Source organism: Oncorhynchus mykiss, chromosome 25, assembly GCF_057628025.1.
Source record: "Oncorhynchus mykiss isolate SJ-2025 chromosome 25, ASM5762802v1, whole genome shotgun sequence".
Classification (NCBI taxonomy): Eukaryota; Metazoa; Chordata; class Actinopteri; order Salmoniformes; family Salmonidae; genus Oncorhynchus; species Oncorhynchus mykiss.
In genome coordinates this window covers 6,456,976-6,476,221 of record NC_143046.1, presented here as the reverse complement: position 1 = coordinate 6,476,221, position 19,246 = coordinate 6,456,976, and the positions used below count along the sequence as shown (strand labels likewise).

The 19,246-nt window shown below is 40.9% G+C and overlaps 1 protein-coding gene and 1 long non-coding RNA gene across 3 annotated transcripts in view; one reads left to right on the top strand and one right to left on the bottom strand.

Moving 5' to 3' along the window:
* Positions 1-19,246, top strand: part of LOC110504499 (protocadherin-11 X-linked) — a 328,975-nt gene that overhangs the window by 188,979 nt on the left and 120,750 nt on the right. Inside the window, exons 5-6 of the mRNA XM_036970557.2 lie at positions 1,493-1,528; positions 11,975-12,173. Coding sequence (XP_036826452.2) covers positions 1,493-1,528; positions 11,975-12,173 — 235 coding nt within the window. The remainder of the gene's footprint in view (positions 1-1,492; positions 1,529-11,974; positions 12,174-19,246) is intronic.
* LOC149971524 (uncharacterized) overlaps positions 1-19,246 on the bottom strand; it is a 58,281-nt gene that overhangs the window by 31,715 nt on the left and 7,320 nt on the right. The window contains exon 2 of one of the 2 annotated variants that reach the window (XR_016491741.1): positions 18,524-18,771. The exons of the other annotated variant lie outside the window; for it this stretch is intronic. This is a non-coding gene — a long non-coding RNA (uncharacterized LOC149971524). Of the gene's footprint in view, positions 1-18,523; positions 18,772-19,246 lie in introns of those variants that run through there. 2 annotated transcript variants of the gene reach the window in all.

The following is a 19,246-nucleotide window of genomic DNA, read 5'->3' as shown; positions in this document are numbered from 1 at the left end:
CTCCCTCAGTCAGTAACTCTCTCAGCTTGTCATCATCAATGTTTCTCTTCTCTCTCAGTCCTCAGTCAGTAACCCTCTCAGCTTGTCGTCATCAGTTCCCCTTCTCCCTCAGACCTGTCAGTAACCCTCTAAGCTTGTCGTCATCAGTTCCCCTTCTCCCTCAGTCCTCAGTCATTAACCCTCTCAGCTTGTCGTCATCAGTTCCCCTTCTCCCTCAGACCTCAGTCAGTAAACCTCTCAGCTTGTCGTCATCAGTTCCCCTTCTCCCTCAGACCTCAGTCAGTAACCCTCTCAGCTTGTCGTCATCAGTTCCCCTTCTCCCTCAGTCAGTAACTCTCTCAGCTTGTCATCATCAATGTTTCTCTTCTCCCTCAGTCCTCAGTCATTAACCCTCTCAGCTTGTCGTCATCAGTTCCCCTTCACCCTCAGACCTGTCAGTAACCCTCTCAGCTTGTCGTCATCAGTTCCCCTTCTCCCTCAGCCAGTAACTCTCTCAGCTTGTCATCATCAATGTTTCTCTTCTCTCTCAGTCCTCAGTCATTAACCCTCTCAGCTTGCCGTCATCAGTTCCCCTTCTCCCTCAGACCTCAGTCAGTAACTCTCTCAGCTTGTCGTCATCAGTTCCCCTTCTCCCTCAGTCAGTAACTCTCTCAGCTTGTCATCATCAATGTTTCTCTTCTCTCTCAGTCCTCAGTCAGTAACCCTCTCAGCTTGTCGTCATCAGTTCCCCTTCTCCCTCAGACCTCAGTCAGTAACCCTCTCAGCTTGTTTTCCTCATCAATGTTTCCCTTCACCCTCAAATCTCTCTTTTCTTCTTTGCAAATCAAGTCATGTAGTCAGATTATTGTACACAGTACAAAGAAAAACAAATTTGGTGATTAAAAATGTAATACTGTTATCTCTCAATGAGCCGTTATCTGGTCCCCTGGGAGAGGATGCTCTATTCTGCAGCCTTGCGTGCCTCTTTTGTTCTCAATTTAGAAGCTTGTCATTGTTTTATTGTTAATTGTTTATGCTTCATTTGAAATTCAGTGCTTCTTCACCGCTGACATGCCAACACATCTTCATCAGAGTGTCAGTTATTATTGACTTGTGTTGTCGTGGTGATGTCAGGTCCTGCATTGAATATTTCTTACGAGAGTGTATTTAACAATTTGACTTACAACCTTTTTTTTTGTTGCTCTTCCTAAGAAATCAATATAGATCTGAAGACTAGATTGTTTTTTTCTGAAACAGGATGCTTATAGATGAACTTTGACCTGCTTATAATCGCAAACATTTATCGGAGAGTTTTCCCACGTCAACCAGACAAAATAACAAAAATAACATTTGACACCAATTGTCTCCCCGGGGATGATATTCCATATTTTTTAAAAAATATTTAAGTCAGGACTCTTAATCACATCTAAAGTCAATAGTGTGGTTGAATGCAGCATTGCATGTAATCATGGACGACGTGCAATAACTTTGTTTTCGCCTTGTGTTATTCCAGGAGGTGTGTCATCTCGGCAAGATAACCCCTGCTAACGTAAGTCTAACACTACTGCACTCCATTTCCTAGCAGTTTCCCAATGCATTTTCTCAAACCATTTAATTTACACATCCTCACAGCCAATTATATTCACGCTAAGGCAAACACTCGGGAAGTATAACCACTCCATGTACATATACAGGAAGGAAGATTCACGCCATGTTCTTCGTCCATTAATCCTATGTTATGAGCACGTCGCTTCCTGTCAGTTTACCTTCGAAACAAAGAACAAGACAGCCGATGAAGATTGTAAATGAAGACACTGTTTTCAGCCTGACATTAACAATAATGTTTAATTGAAGACACTGTTTTCAGCCTGACATTAACAATAATGTTTAATGAAAGGACAGAGTTGTTGTTTCGCTTTTTCATTAGTCAGGTCAATGAAATACAAGTAGCTTCAACCAAAAGCCATTCTTTTTAAAGCAGATTTCACTTTGTGAGTTGTTTGTGAGGTGTTAGATCTGTCTTTTTTCTTCCATGCATGGGGTAATTCTTTAATTATCATGAAAGGACAACTCTTCTTCACAATAATATTATTTTCTTCAAGAGCTGCTTTGTACCACATCAAAGCCCTGAAGGTGCCCAAATACGTACAATTCAGTTCTTGAAATTGAAGAAATGTGTTACGTTCTCTGTGTGGATTGCTTGATTTTATAGTTTCTAATTCAAAGTTTACTGTAAGACTCAGCGATGTGGAAACAATGTTCTTTTCAAATTCTCTCAGTTTCTCTACATTTGATGGCATAGCTCTACCTGACTTGTTTCTACGGCAACAAAGGACACAGCACCCCCCCCCCCCCCCCCCCCCCCGCTTCGACAGCGGCCAGACCACATAACAGCAAATGGAATTATATTGCGACACATGACCTTCGTGTCTTTTGTTACCTTTCATCTATTTTTTCACTTTTCGTTTTCTTACAATAAATCTATTTTTTCTCACATATTATATATTGAAACACTTGACCCAAGTTCAGTTCACTGAATTCTATATGTAAAGCCTTGAGCTCGTCCGTATCTGCCCGGCAGGGATGAAACCCAGACCTCCTGCAAGACTCAGCACAATACAGTGTTAACCCGTTTGAACTAAAGTCTTGCCTTTAGCTTGGAGAGCTAATCCAGGTCTCCATGTCTCAGTCCAGGTTACTCATCTCGTGACTGGTTCACTGACCCTCCTCCATTACATAGTTCTCCTGGCCAGAGCTCTAATGATGAGGTAATTACTGCCCTGACAAGGACAATTGATATTCATATGAATCATATAAAAGTGATGCATTTACACAATGTTTAACAAGGACAACGGTTTCTTCAGGCTTCATCTCAACGGTACATTGCAGGGATGCAGAGTGCAAAATATACTTGTTCTATAACTGAGCAGGCTTGCACTATGATCTGGACTGTGGAGACATTGTTGTTGGTGAATGGTGTTCTGGTTTATTTTTTGCCATGTTTTAGATCCTCCTTGCTGTGAAACTGCAGTAGATCAAGACATAGTTCACTGATATAAGTGGTCTACGGAGAAGGACATACTACTAAAATCCACTATTTATACAGTATCAGTCAAAGGTTTGGACACACCAACTCATTCAAGGATTTTTCTTTATTTTATTTTTTTAAACTATTTTCTACATTGTAGAATAATAGTGAAGACATCAAAACTATGAAATAACACATATGGAAACATGTAGTAAACAACAAAGTGTTCTTCAAAGTAGCCACCCTTTGGCTTGATGACAGCTTTTCACATTCTTGGCATAATGTCACCAGTCCTATTTAGGATATAATTTACAAAGATTGCACCTATTTTTATAATTGTCTAATGAGTTTTTTAAATCAATTAGTATATTTGAGTTTAACACAATATTTGTTATATTATTTATTCTGTATTTTCTGGTGGATTAAACTGAAATTGAAACCAATTTTCAATGGCTTGTTTTAAAAATAGCGTTATTTTGGAGATCAACTAAAAGTTGTGATCTGGAGAAAGGGATGAAGGCCATTCTTGAACACGGGGTGAGACATTCCTACTAATCTGCTAGAGTACTCTTTTAACTTTTGTGTGAATGACACGTTCAGTGAGAGCTAATGCTTTAATATTTAAACATTTCTGCAATCCGAATTCATATTCACTATAGAAAAACTCCCGTTTCATTTCGTCTGGCTTGAAGATCCAAATAAAGTGGAATATTTGTGGCTGATAATATTTTTTTTTTATAAACAGGTCGCTAGGAGTAAGCAAGATCATAAGACAATAGGAAAACTGGGATATGACTAAAGAGTTAATCAGGGTAAACTGGGATAAGACTGAAGAGTTAATCAGGGTAAACTGGGATATGACTAAAGAGTTAATCAGGGTAAACTGGGATATGACTAAAGAGTTTATCAGGGTAAATTTTGATATGACTAAAGAGTTAATCAGGGTAAACTGGGATATGACTAAAGAGTTAATCAGGGTAAACTGGGATATGACTAAAGAGTTAATCAGGGTAAACCTGGGATATGACTAAAGAGTTAATCAGGGTAAACTGGGATGTGACTAAAGAGTTAATCATGGTAAACTGGGATATGACTAAAGAGTTAATCAGGGTAAACTGGGATATGACTAAAGAGTTAATCAGGGTAAACCTGGGATATGACTAAAGAGTTAATCAGGGTAAACTGGGATGTGACTAAAGAGTTAATCATGGTAAACTGGGATATGACTAAAGAGTTAATCAGGGTAAATTGGGATATGACTAAAGAGTTAATCAGGGTAAACTGGGATATGACTAAAGAGTTAATCAGGGGGAACTGGGATATAACTAAAGAGTTAATCAGGGTAAACTGGGATATGACTAAAGAGTTAATCAGGGTAAACTGGGATATGACTAAAGAGTTTACAATAGGTAACCTGGGATATGACTGAAGAGTTAATCGGGGTAAACCGGGAGATGACTAAAGAGTTAATCAGGGTAAACCGGGATATGACTAAAGAGTTAATCAGGGTAAACTGGGATATGACTAAAGAGTTAATCAGGGTAAACTGGGATATGACTAAAGAGTTAATCAGGGTAAACCAGGGATATGACTAAAGAGTTAATCAGGGTAAACTGGGATATGACTAAAGAGTTAATCAGGGTAAACTGGGATATGACTAAAGAGTTAATCAGGGTAAACTGGGATATGACTAAAGACTTAATCATGGGAAACTGGGATATAACTAAAGAGTTAATAAGGGTAAACTGGGATATGACTAAAGAGTTAATCAGGGTAAACTGGGATATGACTAAAGACTTAATCAGGGTCAACTGGTATATGACTAAAGAGTTAATTAGGGTAAACTGGGATATGACTAAAGAGTTAAGCAGGGTAAACTGGGATATGACTAAAGAGTTAATCAGGGTAAACTAGGATATGACTGAAGAGTTAATCAGGGTAAACTGGGATATGACTAAAGAGTTAATCAGGGTAAACTGGGATATGACTAAAGAGTTGATCAGGGTAAGCTGGGATATAACTAAAAACTTAATCAGGGTAAACCTGGGATATGACTAAAGAGTTAATCAGGGTAAACTGGGATATGACTAAAGAGTTAATCAGGGTAAACTGGGATATAACTAAATACTTAATCAGGGTGATTTTTACACAGATGGATAGGTTTTATCTTCAGATAGATCTTTTTGCAAACTTTCTATTAAAATGTACTATAGTGAGATAATTTCTTTGTTTTGGGATATGTATACCGAGTCTGTCCCCATCACCGTCAGACCATTTTATTGGTAAACTACACGGTAACTCAAAGGTTGTATTTTTGTGTGATCCAATACGTAATATAGTAAACTGATCATAGTTTGGTTTTAATCCAGAGAGGTTAGAAAAAGTATTTTGATCCTCTATGAGGCGATGGACGTCTTTCCAAATTGTGGATTTAAAGAAAACATTAATTATCAGCAAATAATGACATGTTTGTTTTTAAGCCCTGCATTTCTAACACGTTGATATTATTGTTTTGGATTGGTTTTAATAGCTAACATTTCAATGGCCATATTAAATAGATTTGCCGATAGTGGACAACCTCATCCTGAGAATAAGTATTAAGAGATTCTGTAAAATTGAAATATTGCAGTCAGTTATGAATACCAGACCTGTTGTTTTTCATAGTGTTCTATTGTTTCCAGTACTTGTCTTATATTATCTCCGATGTATCGTCCATGTACAAAAAAAATAATGTCTGATTACGATGAATAATATCCGACAATACCTTATTAATTCTATGCGCTATGCATTTTGCAAAAAATTTCGCATCACAACACTAAAGTGTAAGGGAACTCCACATTTTTCAATGGACTGGATATCTTTATATTTACCACTTGGATCCTGTTTTAGTAATAATGAAATCAGACCTTCTTGTTGAGTATCTGTTAATCTACAATTGTTCTAGGAGTGGTTAAAACATGCTAATAACGGTCCTCTGAAAACATAAAAAAAAGAAGGTTTGGTATAACTCAACTGGTATGCCAATCAGCCTTTGATTTTTCCCAAATCTTAAAGGATTTAATTGCATCAAGAGGTTCTCCTCTGTAATTTGGCCTTCAAGCGTGGGGAAGTTATCAATAACACTTTGGATGGTGTATCAATACAAACAGTTACTACAAAGATACAGGTGTCCTTTCTAACTCAGTTGCCAGAGAGGAAAGAAACCACTCAGGGATTTTCACCATGAGATCAATGGTGACTTTACAGTTACAGAGTTTAATGGCTGTGATAGGAGAAAACTGAGGATGGATCAACAACATTGTAGTTACTCCACAATACTAACCTAAATGACAAAGTGAAAATAACGAAGCCAGTACAGAATAAACATTTTTTTTCTTAGGAGGGGCAAAATCTTAGAGAAAAACATGGTTCAATCTGCTTTCCAACAGACACTAGGAGACAAATGCACCTTTCAGCAGGACAATAACTACAATAAACACAGCAAATATACACTAGATTTGCTTACCAAGATGACATTGAATGTTCCTGAGTGGCCTAGTTACAGTTTTTACTTAAATCATCTTGAAAATGTATGGCAAGACTTGGAAATGTCTGTCTAGCAAAGAAACAACCAGGTTGACAGAGTTTGAATAATTGTTTTAATAATAATGTGCAAATATTGTACAATCCAGGTGTGTAAAACTCTTAGGGACTTACCCAGGAAGACTCACAGTTGTAATCGCTGCCAAAGTTGGTTCTAACATGTTTCGACTCAGGGTATGAATACTTATGTAAGTTAGAAGGCAGCCTGGGTTGGAAGGCAGCCTGCTGTTATCATGCAACATGGTTTCTCTCTCTCTCTCTGTCTCTCACGTGTTATGTTGGGATGTAGAAGTGTATAGGCGGGAGGAGGTAGCTAGGTAAACTCATTGAGCTATGTCTTCCCCTTTGGATGAGGTGCTGTATAGTATATGCTAATCTACAGTAACTCCTCTCCTCAAGGGATTCCTAAACCCTCACCCCACCATGAATCTCAGGTCCATCTGCACATTGTTTGGTTTGCTACCAAGAGAGTGGCTTTAGTTTTTATAGGGCTGGCTTGTCAAAGAACTTGGCTGGATTCTCCTGTGTTTTTTTATTTATTTGTATCTCTCTTTCTCTCTGCACATAGTTTTCAAGGCACTGTTTTGTCTGGCACTGTGTTTGGTCTTGATATCTCTAACACCAGCTTGTGTTTGATTTCTGGATTTCTGGCACGTTCTTTAGAATAAGGAGTAATGCTTTAACAATGCGCACACCATATCTTTTCTCTCAACAGAATACTTACGAAGAAAGACCAACCGTGAAAAGCACACGAAGCCCATTGTTAAAATAAACATTAGACTTATCTGCAGCCTCTCTCAAAAAATGTTGTGTAGATTTTAGGACTCAAGCAGATTTATATTTTTACACCTTTGCACAAGTCCTGAATTCAGTTTGTATAAACATCTGACAGAGAGAACAAAGCTCCATGCTATGATTGTGTTCTAAATATATAGGACAGCTGTATGTTTTAATCAATCCTGGCTGTCATTGTCACGGCAGAAAGACTCAAATAAATTACAAACATGTGGAGAGGAAGTGGGCAACAGCATCCCAAATGACCCCCTATTCCCTATAGTGCACTTCTTTTGAACAGAGCACTATGTGCCACGGTCAAAAGTAGTGTACTATATAGAGAATAAGTTATGATTTAGGAAGCAGACGGCTTCTCATGGAGCTGCCAAAACTCTGTAACTATAATTCTGTACCTTCCCTTCTATAAAAACTTGACACGAATGTGATGGAGTAGCCAACAGATATTACTGTGATGGAGTGGTCAACAGATATTACTGTGATGGAGTGGTCAACAGATATTACTGTGATGGAGTAGTCAACAGATATTACTGTGATGGATTAGCCAACAGATATTACTGTGATGGAGTGGTCAACAGATATTACTGCGATGGAGTTGTCAACAGATATTACTGTGATGGAGTGGTCAACAGATATTACTGTGATGGAGTGGTCAACAGATATTACTGTGATGGAGTGGTCAACAGATATTACTGTGATGGAGTAGTCAACAGATATTACTGTGATGGAGTAGTCAACAGATATTACTGTGATGGAGTAGCCAACAGATATTACTGTGATGGATTGGCCAACAGATATTACTGTGATGGAGTGGTCAACAGATATTACTGTGATGGAGTGGTCAACAGATATTACTGTGATGGAGTAGTCAACAGATATTACTGTGATGGAGTAGTCAATAGATATTAGTGTGATGGAGTAGCCAACAGATATTACTGTGATGGAGTGGTCAACAGATATTACTGGGATGGAGTGGTCAACAGATATTACTGTGATGGAGTAGTCAACAGATATTACTGTGATGGAGTGGTCAACAGATATTACTGTGATGGAGTAGTCAACAGATATTACTGTGATGGAGTAGTCAATAGATATTAGTGTGATGGAGTAGCCAACAGATATTACTGTGATGGAGTGGTCAACAGATATTACTGGGATGGAGTGGTCAACAGATATTACTGTGATGGAGTAGTCAACAGATATTACTGTGATGGAGTGGTCAACAGATTTTACTGTGATGGAGTAGTCAACAGATATTACTGTGATGGAGTAGCCAACATATTTTACTGTGATGGAGTAGCCAACAGATATTACTGTGATGGAGTAGTCAACAGATATTACTGTGATGGAGTAGCCAACAGATATTACTGTGATGGAGTAGTCAACAGATATTACTGTGATGGAGTAGCCAACATATTTTACTGTGATGGAGTAGCCAACAGATATTACTGTGATGGAGTAGTCAACAGATATTACTGTGATGGAGTGGTCAACAGATATTACTGTGATGGAGTAGTCAACAGATATTACTGTGATGGAGTAGCCAACAGATATTACTGTGATGGAGTAGTCAACAGATATTACTGTGATGGAGTGGCCAACAGATATTACTGTGATGGAGTAGTCAACAGATATTACTGTGATGGAGTGGTCAACAGATATTACTGTGATGGAGTAGTCAACAGATATTACTGTGATGGAGTAGCCAACATATTTTACTGTGATGGAGTAGCCAACAGATATTACTGTGATGGAGTAGTCAACAGATATTACTGTGATGAAGTAGCCAACAGATATTACTGTGATGGAGTAGCCAACAGATATTACTGCGATGGAGTAGCCAACAGATATTACTGTGATGAAGTAGCCAACAGATATTACTGCGATGGAGTAGCCAACAGATATTACTGCGATGGAGTTGTCAACAGCTTGACATTGCTGTGGAGGCGTAGCCAACAGCTTGACATTGATGTGGAGGTGAAGCCAACAGCTTGAATACATTTGAGAAAAACAGGATATTCCAAGTCTGATATAAATGAATTACTTTCTTTGTGGAATAAATTGCCGGGCCATGTTATCTTTAACAGAAGGACTTGCTAAACAGTCCCTTCTCTTATTGATCCTATCAAACCTTTACCTAACCTTAAGGCCAATTGAATACTTTTGGCTTCAGTTTTTTTTGGAAGAAGGGTAATCGACTGACAAACTTGACAAGTAATTTACTTGAGGCGATTAGCACAATATAAACACATCTTCGAGGTGTTTAGTGACTGTGAAGTACAAAGGAGAATTCTCTCCACACGCTGGTGGTTGTCCTGGAAATATGTCTTTTCAATGCTCATTAATACACACACACCCACACATAAACTCGATTTAATGATGGAAATACTTTTCTTTCTTCCTTTTTTGCTCATAATGACATCATAAAGCAGTTCTTCTTTCAGCGTTTTAATTGTAAGGATTTAGTTTAGTCAACCCTCTGATTGTCCTAAATGAACTGGTAAGCTGTTTGTGGATCTCTGTTTTTTGGCAGCGCTGGGGCCTCCTTTGAGCCAAGATTTTTTTTCCCCATTCTGTTTTTTTCTCCCCTGTCTGCCTTATCAAAGAACAACAAGGGCTTTATCTCTATACCACAGTGGTGGGAGGCAAGTGCTTTTCCAAAGAGGCACAGATGACCCCCCCCCACCCCCCCCTGTGAGCATAAAGGACCGTGTCTTAATGATGTTTTTAATTCAGAAATCTCGTATTGCTATAGGCGGCTCTAGAGATGGAGAAAATGTAGATTATTGTGGTGAGGCTATGATATTGTGTTATGAAACATTTGTTCTAATCAGTCTGAGTAAATAGATCGAATACAAACTGAAACACAATAACATTATAAGGCGATATAATCACGTCGTCAGTATTTTATTTTCCTCGTGAGATGCAACGTGAGACTGAGAATCGTGTTATAAAATGGCATCATATTCACTGTGAAATTGCCCTTTTTTTCCTCCAAACTGTCCATTGTAACCAAAAGCCTCACATTTATAAAATTGGCACGTGACAACTAACACGTCAGCCATTTCACTGTTAATTGTCTTCAATGTTGAAGCGTTTTTTGGTTTTGTTTTACTTGGCAAATAATGACTAGACAACATTTAATTTAAGTTCATTACGTTTTAAAATATAATTACAAGTCAAAGGTGTAGAATGTATTGGAGGTAAAAAATATATATATATTTTTTTAAATTACCCTTTTATTTTGTGTTTCACAATTTGCCTCATCTACGTTCTCTTTTCTTGAAGAACGGCTAGCATTTGTGGATATAGACCTTCCCTACGGGGTGTTTCCCTTTGTAGTGCTACCATCGTGCTCCGGAAAAAGGTCACCCCATGAACTTCTGTAACTCTCCGGAGAAATCAAAGAGCTACTCCCCCTTTGAGAGGAGAGGAGATCTACAATCTGGTACAATCCTCAGACAGACCTTTTCTAAATCAAAGTCACTTCATCCACCCCTCCTTCCCTTTATCTAAATTGGACCAGTGGGAAAAGGAGGACACGGGTGCATCCTCGTCAAAAGGGTTCATCTATTATAATCATATCATGGACAGTAACTGTCAATTAAATGGCGTATACTATAAGTAGTTACTATTGATTTTTGAATAGTATGGCATTACCCTTGACTGCTATATCTCAGAAGAGCGCTGATTTTAGGTTCTAAGCCCACTGTATCAATTAGACTGTTGTGACGTAATACGATATTCGTCAGAGAAGACGTGACAATGATGGGGACCTGTCTTGTTAGACATGCAAGAACACATCCCATAATAGGCAACCAATTAGTCTGACATTTTCCCCAACTGCCGTATCCAAGGTGATTGAATTCGCTCCCTCTGCAGCTGAACACATTAACGTTGTCCACCATACCAAAACATATGAAACAACATATTGTTCTGTGGTGTTTTTTAGACCAACCACCCACCAGTGATGTTAAATGAACGTTGTGTTTCGGTGTGTTTCCATCAGACCCAGCGTCGTGTAACGTTAAATTAACGTTGTGTTTCCATCAGACCCAGCGTCGTGTAACGTTAAATTAACGTTGTGTTTCGGTGTGTTTCCATCAGACCCAGCGTCGTGTAACGTTAAATTAACGTTGTGTTTCGGTGTGTTTCCATCAGACCCAGCGTCGTGTAACGTTAAATGAACGTTGTGTTTCGGTGTGTTTCCATCAGACCCAGCGTCGTGTGACGTTAAATTAACATTGTATTTTGGTGTGTTTCCATCAGACCCAGCGTCGTGTAACGTTAAATGAACGTTGTGTTTCGGTGTGTTTCCATCAGACCCAGCGTCGTGTGACGTTAAATGAACGTTGTGTTTCGGTGTGTTTCCATCAGACCGAGCGTCGTGTAATGTTAAATGAACGTTGCGTTTCGGTGTGTTTCCATCAGACCCAGCGTCGTGTGACGTTAAATGAACGTTGCGTTTCGGTGTGTTTCCATTAGACCCAGCGTCGTGTGACGTTAAATGAACGTTGTTTTTCGGTGTGTTTCCATCAGACCCAACGTCGTGTAACGTTAAATGAACGTTGTGTTTCGGTGTGTTTCCATCAGACCCAGCGTCGTGTGACGTTCCACCTCCCGGATGGTTCTCAGGAGAGCTGTAGCGACAGTGGTCTAGGGGACCACGAGCCCAGCAGCACTGCCAGCACCACTCAGCCTCTCCCCCTCGGCTTCCCCCAGGAAGAGTACTACCAACAGACTTCGCCCAACAGCCGCACCGAGGGAGACGGAAACTCTGACCCTGAGTCCAGTAAGTGGCTACTGTCCATGGATTTACTTTCTTTCATTTTGTTTATTTTACCAGGTTTTCCCATTGAGTTCAACATACCATTGAAGACCAGGGAAAGGGCTTCTCTCTGTAATAAACTGGCCTTGCTATTTTCATCACATGGTTTATCTTATAGGAAGAACACGCCATTGTATCTTTATGTACTTGAACAAGAAGGACGTCAAATGTTAAGATCACTTTTCCCTACCGTCCATTAAAAAGGAGGTCAAAATATATATTTTTCAAGAAAGACTTGACCCTTGGCTAAGAGCAGCTTGGTCTGGCCAATAAACTAGCCACGCTACTTAATCTGGTTTTATCTTCTATAATTAACTATAGGAGTAGTCTCTAGCAGCATTATAACAGGAGATAACTATAGGAGTAGTCTCTAGCAGCATTATAACAGGGGATAACTATAGGAGTAGTCTCTAGCAGCATTATGTAAGGGGTTAACTATAGGAGGAGTCTCTATCAGCATTATAACAGGGGTTAACTATAGGAGTAGTCTCTATCAGCATTATATAAGGGGTGAACTATATAAAGAGTCTCTATCAGCATTATAACAGGGATAACTATAGGAGTAATCTCTAGCAGCATTATGTAAGGGGTTAACTATAGGAGTAGTCTCTAGCAGCATTATAACAGGGGATAACTATAGGAGTAGTCTCTAGCAGCATTATAACAGGGGTTAACTATAGGAGTAGTCTCTATCAGCATTATAACAGGGGTTAACTATAGGAGTAGTCTCTAGCAGCATTATAACAGGGGATAACTATAGGAGTAGTCTCTAGCAGCATTATGTAAGGGGTTAACTATAGGAGGAGTCTCTATCAGCATTATGTAAGGGGTTAACTATAGGAGTAGTCTCTATCAGCATTATATACGGGGTAAACTATAGGAGTAGTCTCTAGCAGCATTATGTAAGGGGTTAACTATAGGAGTAGTCTCTAGCAGCATTATGTAAGGGGTTAACTAAAGGATGAGCCTCTATCAGCAGTATAACAGGGGTTAACTATAGGAGGAGTCTCTATCAGCATTATATAAGGGGTAAACTATAGGAGTAGTCTCTAGCAGCATTATGTAAGGGGTTAACTATAGGAGTAGTCTATATCAGCATTATAATAGTGGTTAACTATAGGAGTAGTCTCTATCAGTATTATAACAGGGGTTAACTATAGGAGTAGTCTCTAGAAGCATTATAACATGGGTTAAATATAGGAGTAGTCTCTAGCAGCATTATAACAGGGGTTAAATATAGGAGTAGTCTCTAGCATCATTATAACAGGGGTTAACTATAGGAGTAGTCTCTAGCAGCATTATGTAAGGGGTTAACTATAGGAGTAGTCTCTAGCAGCATTATAACAGGGGTTAAATGTAGGAGTAGTCTCTAGCAGCATTATAACAGGGGTTAAATATAGGAGTAGTCTCTAGCAGCATTATAACAGGGGTTAACTGTAGGAGTAGTCTCTAGCAGCATTATGTAAGGGTTTAACTATAGGAGTAGTCTCTATCAGCATTATAACAGGGGTTAACTATAGAAGTAGTCTCTATCAGCATTATAACAGGGGTTAACTATAGGAGTAGTCTCTATCAGCATTATAACAGGGGTTAACTATAGGAGTAGTCTCTAGCAGCATTATAACAGGGGTTAACTATAGGAGTAGTCTCTAGCAGCATTATAACAGGGGTTAACTATAGTAGTAGTCTCTAGCAGCATTATAACAGGGGTTAACTATAGGAGTAGTCTCTAGCAGCATTATATAAGGGGTTAACTTTTGGAGGAGCACTCTATCATCATCTCAATTATAATGGTGATTACAATCTTCTACTCCAATCTAAATATCTAGTAGTTACTTTCTCTTTGACCTTGTGATGAAAAGCCCTAATACGTTTTGAAGAATAGAGGAGTCACAAGGTCGTGTGAGCTGCCTGAAAACACAATGGCAGCTGCCTTGATTCTGAGAAAACCTCCACCCTATAATCACAGAGCAATAGGGAGGGAAGTCAGCATAGCTCTCCCTCCACTACCTACCTCTCCCTGTGTCTGTGTCCTACACATCAATGATATGGTTGAATTACCATCCACGGCTCCTGTTGTCAGAGGCGACTCAATTTTCTTCTTTACATACTTTTTTCCCTCCAAAGACAGAACAAGGTGAAAACTGGTTGTTTTACCTGCACCCACATGTACCGTATATCCTTAGTACCTTGGCTATAAGTGAGAGAACTCCCGCTCCTCTTCCATCTGCCTGCAAGCATCTGTCCTCTCTGGTGCTGCTCTGACAAAACACTCGGGTGTCAGGACTCTGTCCTCCTTGGTGCTGCTCTGACAGAACCCTCGGGTGTCAGGACTCTGTCCTCCTTGGTGCTGCTCTGACAGAACCCTCGGGTGTCAGGACTCTGTCCTCCTTGGTGCTGCTCTGACAGAACCCTCGGGTGTCAGGACTCTGTCCTCCTTGGTGCTGCTCTGACAGAACCCTCAGGTGTCAGGACTCTGTCCTCCTTGGTGCTGCTTTGACAGAACCCTCGGGTGTCAGGACTCTGTCCTCCTTGGTGCTGCTTTGACAGAACCCTCGGGTGTCAGGACTCTGTCCTCCTTGGTGCTGCTTTGACAGAACCCTCGGGTGTCAGGACTCTGTCCACCTTGGTGCTGCTCTGACAGAACCCTCGGGTGTCAGGACTAGTGTGAATGTGAATGTGAATCTTTGTTATTTTGTGATGTGCTTTCTGTTGGTGAGACCAAGCGGACAGAATAGAGAGACATCTCTGGGGATGATAATAACCAGTTAGATAGATGTTATTAAACCAAGCGAACAGAATAGAGAGATGTCTCTGATGACGATAATAACCCGTTAGAAAGATGCTATTTTCCCCATCCAAGCAAATCATCCTGCTCCTACTCAGCTGCCTTCTATAAAAATCATACCCATGACGACAACAGGGATTCATAGTAATTATGATTTATATTTGGATGTAATTGCTGTTCACCTTTTGATTAGTATTCAGTGATGTAAACATATTGTGGTTCATAAAACTGCCTTCTCAAAACAGTGAAATACTGTCTCTATTACATGGTAGATTCCCTTGGAATACACTGTGCTGCCCTTTAATTGGAGATTGGAGAACGCCATGGTATATTTGAACATGTCTCTTTATATATAATCCTTACGTTGATGTCATGTGGTGGTGGAGAACCAAGTCCTGGAATGAAAGCAATACTAAAAGACGAAAAACGTGACCAGCAATTTCTCCAGAAACTCTTAAAATTGTCCGTTTTCATTGTATTTTCTATCACACCAAATGTAATTAATGTCAAAGTAATTATTAATTGCTGTAAAGCAGAGTAGGATTAGTTCATGATGTTCAAAAGTAACCTTGGTTTTATGATGTACCAGAACAGTTGAGCGCTGTATATGTTTTTTTTTTTTAAGTAGCAAAATACAGGTTTGATTCATAGGACACATCGCTACTACACAAATAAGGAAGACCTGGAGACTGGTTGACATGTATGTTTTGCCAAGAACATGGGAAAGCCAATTGACTCATCCAGCCCAATATCCTCTCCCCAAAAAAAGTTCACAGATAAAACGTGACGCGTTTGTTCCCGGTTCTAAAGGAGAAAATGAAGAGACAGATTCTCTCTCTCGCTCTCTGTTGACAGACTCAGAGATGAGTGCATTGGTGGCGCTGGGGGCCCTAGAAGGATTAGATATGGTTTTATCAATGGGTAGCAGGCTGGGCAATCTCTTATCTCGTCGTCTCAATTTGTAAAAAGCAAGAACAAGGGAAAGAAAGAAAAGGGGGAAAGGGCAGAGAGATGCAGTAAACGGGGGTGTTGGGATAGGAGTAAACAGGGGTGTTGGGATAGGAGTAAACAGGGTTGTTGGGATAGGAGTAAACAGGGATGTTGGGATAGGAATAAACAGGGTTGTTGGGATAGGAGTAAACGGGGGTATGGGATAGGAGTAAACAGGGGTATGGGATAGGAGTAAACAGGGGTGTTGGGATAGGAGTAAACAGGGGTGTTGGGATAGGAGTAAACAGGGGTGTTGGGATAGGAGTAAACAGGGGTGTTGGGATAGGAGTAAACAGGGGTATGGGATAGGAGTAAACAGGGGTATGGGATAGGAGTAAACAGGGGTGTTGGGATAGGAGTAAACAGGGGTGTTGGGATAGGAGTAAACAGGGGTGTTGGGATAGGAGTAAACAGGGGTGTTGGGATAGGAGTAAACAGGGGTATGGGATAGGAGTAAACAGGGGTGTTGGGATAGGAGTAAACAGGGGTGTTGGGATAGGAGTAAACAGGGGTGTTGGGATAGGAGTAAACAGGGGTGTTGGGATAGGAGTAAACAGGGGTGTTGGGATAGGAGTAAACAGGGGTGTTGGGATAGGAGTAAACAGGGGTGTTGGGATAGGAGTAAACGGGGGTGTTGGGATAGGAATAAACAGGGGTGTTGGGATAGGAGTAAACAGGGGTGTTGGGATAGGAGTAAACAGGGGTGTTGGGATAGGAGTAAACAGGGGTGTTGGGATAGGAGTAAACGGGGGTGTTGGGATAGGAGTAAACAGGGGTGTTGGGATAGGAGTAAACAGGGGTGTTGGGATAGGAGTAAACAGGGGTGTTGGGATAGGAGTAAACAGGGGTGTTGGGATAGGAGTAAACGGGGGTGTTGGGATAGGAGTAAACAGGGGTGTTGGGATAGGAGTAAACGGGGGTGTTGGGATAGGAGTAAACAGGGGTGTTGGGATAGGACTAAACAGGGGTGTTGGGATAGGAGTAAACAGGGGTGTTGGGATAGGAGTAAACAGGGGTGTTGGGATAGGAGTAAACAGGGGTGTTGGGATAGGAGTAAACAGGGGTGTTGGGATAGGAGTAAACGGGGGTGTTGGGATAGGAGTAAACAGGGGTGTTGGGATAGGAGTAAACGGGGGTGTTGGGATAGGAGTAAACAGGGGTGTTGGGATAGGAGTAAACAGGGGTGTTGGGATAGGAGTAAACAGGGGTGTTGGGATAGGAGTAAACAGGGGTGTTGGGATAGGAGTAAACAGGGGTGTTGGGATAGGAGTAAACAGGGGTGTTGGGATAGGACTAAACAGGGGTGTTGGGATAGGAGTAAACAGGGGTGTTGGGATAGGAGTAAACAGGGGTGTTGGGATAGGAGTAAACAGGGGTGTTGGGATAGGAGTAAACAGGGCTGTTGGGATAGGAGTAAACAGGGGTGTTGGGATAGGACTAAACAGGGGTGTTGGGATAGGAGTAAACAGGGGTGTTGGGATAGGAGTAAACAGGGGTGTTGGGATAGGAGTAAACAGGGGTGTTGGGATAGGAGTAAACAGGGGTGTTGGGATAGGAGTAAACAGGGGTTTGGTATACGAGTAAACAGGGGTGTTGGGATAGGAGTAAACTGGGGTGTTGGGATAGGAGTAAACAGGGGTGTTGGGATAGGAGTAAACAGGGGTGTTGGGATAGGAATAAACAGGGGTGTTGGGATAGGAGTAAACAGGGTTGTTGGGATAGGAGTAAACAGGGGTATGGGATAGGAGTAAACAGGGGTGTTGGGATAGGAGTAAACAGGGGTATGGGATAAGAGTAAACAGGGGTATGGGATAGGAGTAAACAGGGGTGTTGGGATAGGAGTAAACAGGGGTGTTGGGATAGGAATAAACAGGGGTGTTGGGATAGGAGTAAACAGGGGTGTTGGGATAGGAGTAAACAGGGGTGTTGGGATAGGAGTAAACAGAGGTGTTGGGATAGGAGTAAACAGGGGTGTTGGGATAGGAGTAAACAGCGGTGTTGGGATAGGAATAAACAGGGTGTTGGGATAGGAGTAAACAGGGGTGTTGGGATAGGAGTAAACAGGGGTGTTGGGATAGGAGTAAACAGGGGTGTTGGGATAGAAGTAAACAGGGGTGTTGGGATAGGAGTAAACAGGGGTGTTGGGATAGAAGTAAACAGGGGTGTTGGGATAGGAGTAAACAGGGGTGTTGGGATAGGAGTAAACAGGGGTGTTGGGATAGGAGTAAACAGGGGTGTTGGGATAGGAGTAAACAGGGGTGTTGGGATAGGAGTAAACAGGGTTGTTGGGATAGGAGTAAACAGGGGTGTTGGGATAGGAATAAACAGGGGTGTTGGGATAGGAGTAAACAGGGGTGTTGGGATAGGAGTAAACAGGGGTGTTGGGATAGGAGTAAACAGGCCAACTTCTAAGGCTTTGTATTCTGAAAGGTGCTTGGTATGAGCAAGGTCTTGAATGTCAACGTTGGGCTGAGTAACTCTCTGGGAACAGGCTTGGGATGTGGCCTTCTTATGACAATAAATTTCTCAACTCCTCTTTAAAACTGCATCTTTATTAGACCACCCCGCTCTTGAAATAAAGTCCATAAGACATTTATGTTTCTGTTATTTATGATCTAGGAGGCCGTTCATTTTATGGCCCCTTTTGCTTTCCTTCCCCAGGCTTCCTTTATCCGACTGTCAGCACTCTTATGTTGTCGTCTCCGCCAACACAACGCGCTGAGGTTTTTCATATCTCCTCCTCCTCCTCCTCCTCCTCTTCCTCTTCTTCCTCCTCCTCCCCATCTTGAGAAACAGATTTTAAGCACAAATGAATGTCATTAGCATGTCTGTTATTAGCTCCACCCTTCAAGCCACCCCAACAGATGGCATTTACAAATGTACACATCCTAAACATTTAACGCAAAGTTAAATCGTACCTTTCCCTTTAGGTTATATGGCAACGCTCTGGTTCTTAACTTCAAATACAGACGGATGTGAAATGATGATGTGTCGTAGATCTATCACCATGGAAACGAGGGAGGTGACAGTTGGTTTGTGTGTTTCTCCTAGCCATGGAGTTGGTAAATTACCATTGCCAAGGTAGTTCATGGTGTGCCGTTTATCAATAACAAATGTACTGCCTGCCTAAAAGGCTTTTGTAAAGGAAAATGGCTACCTAGTTAGCTATATGTCCATGCCTTTTTGTTCTGATTCTATTCTACTCTCCCACATCTGAACAGGCAGATTGCAGACTGATTCTATTCTACTCTGCAGCATC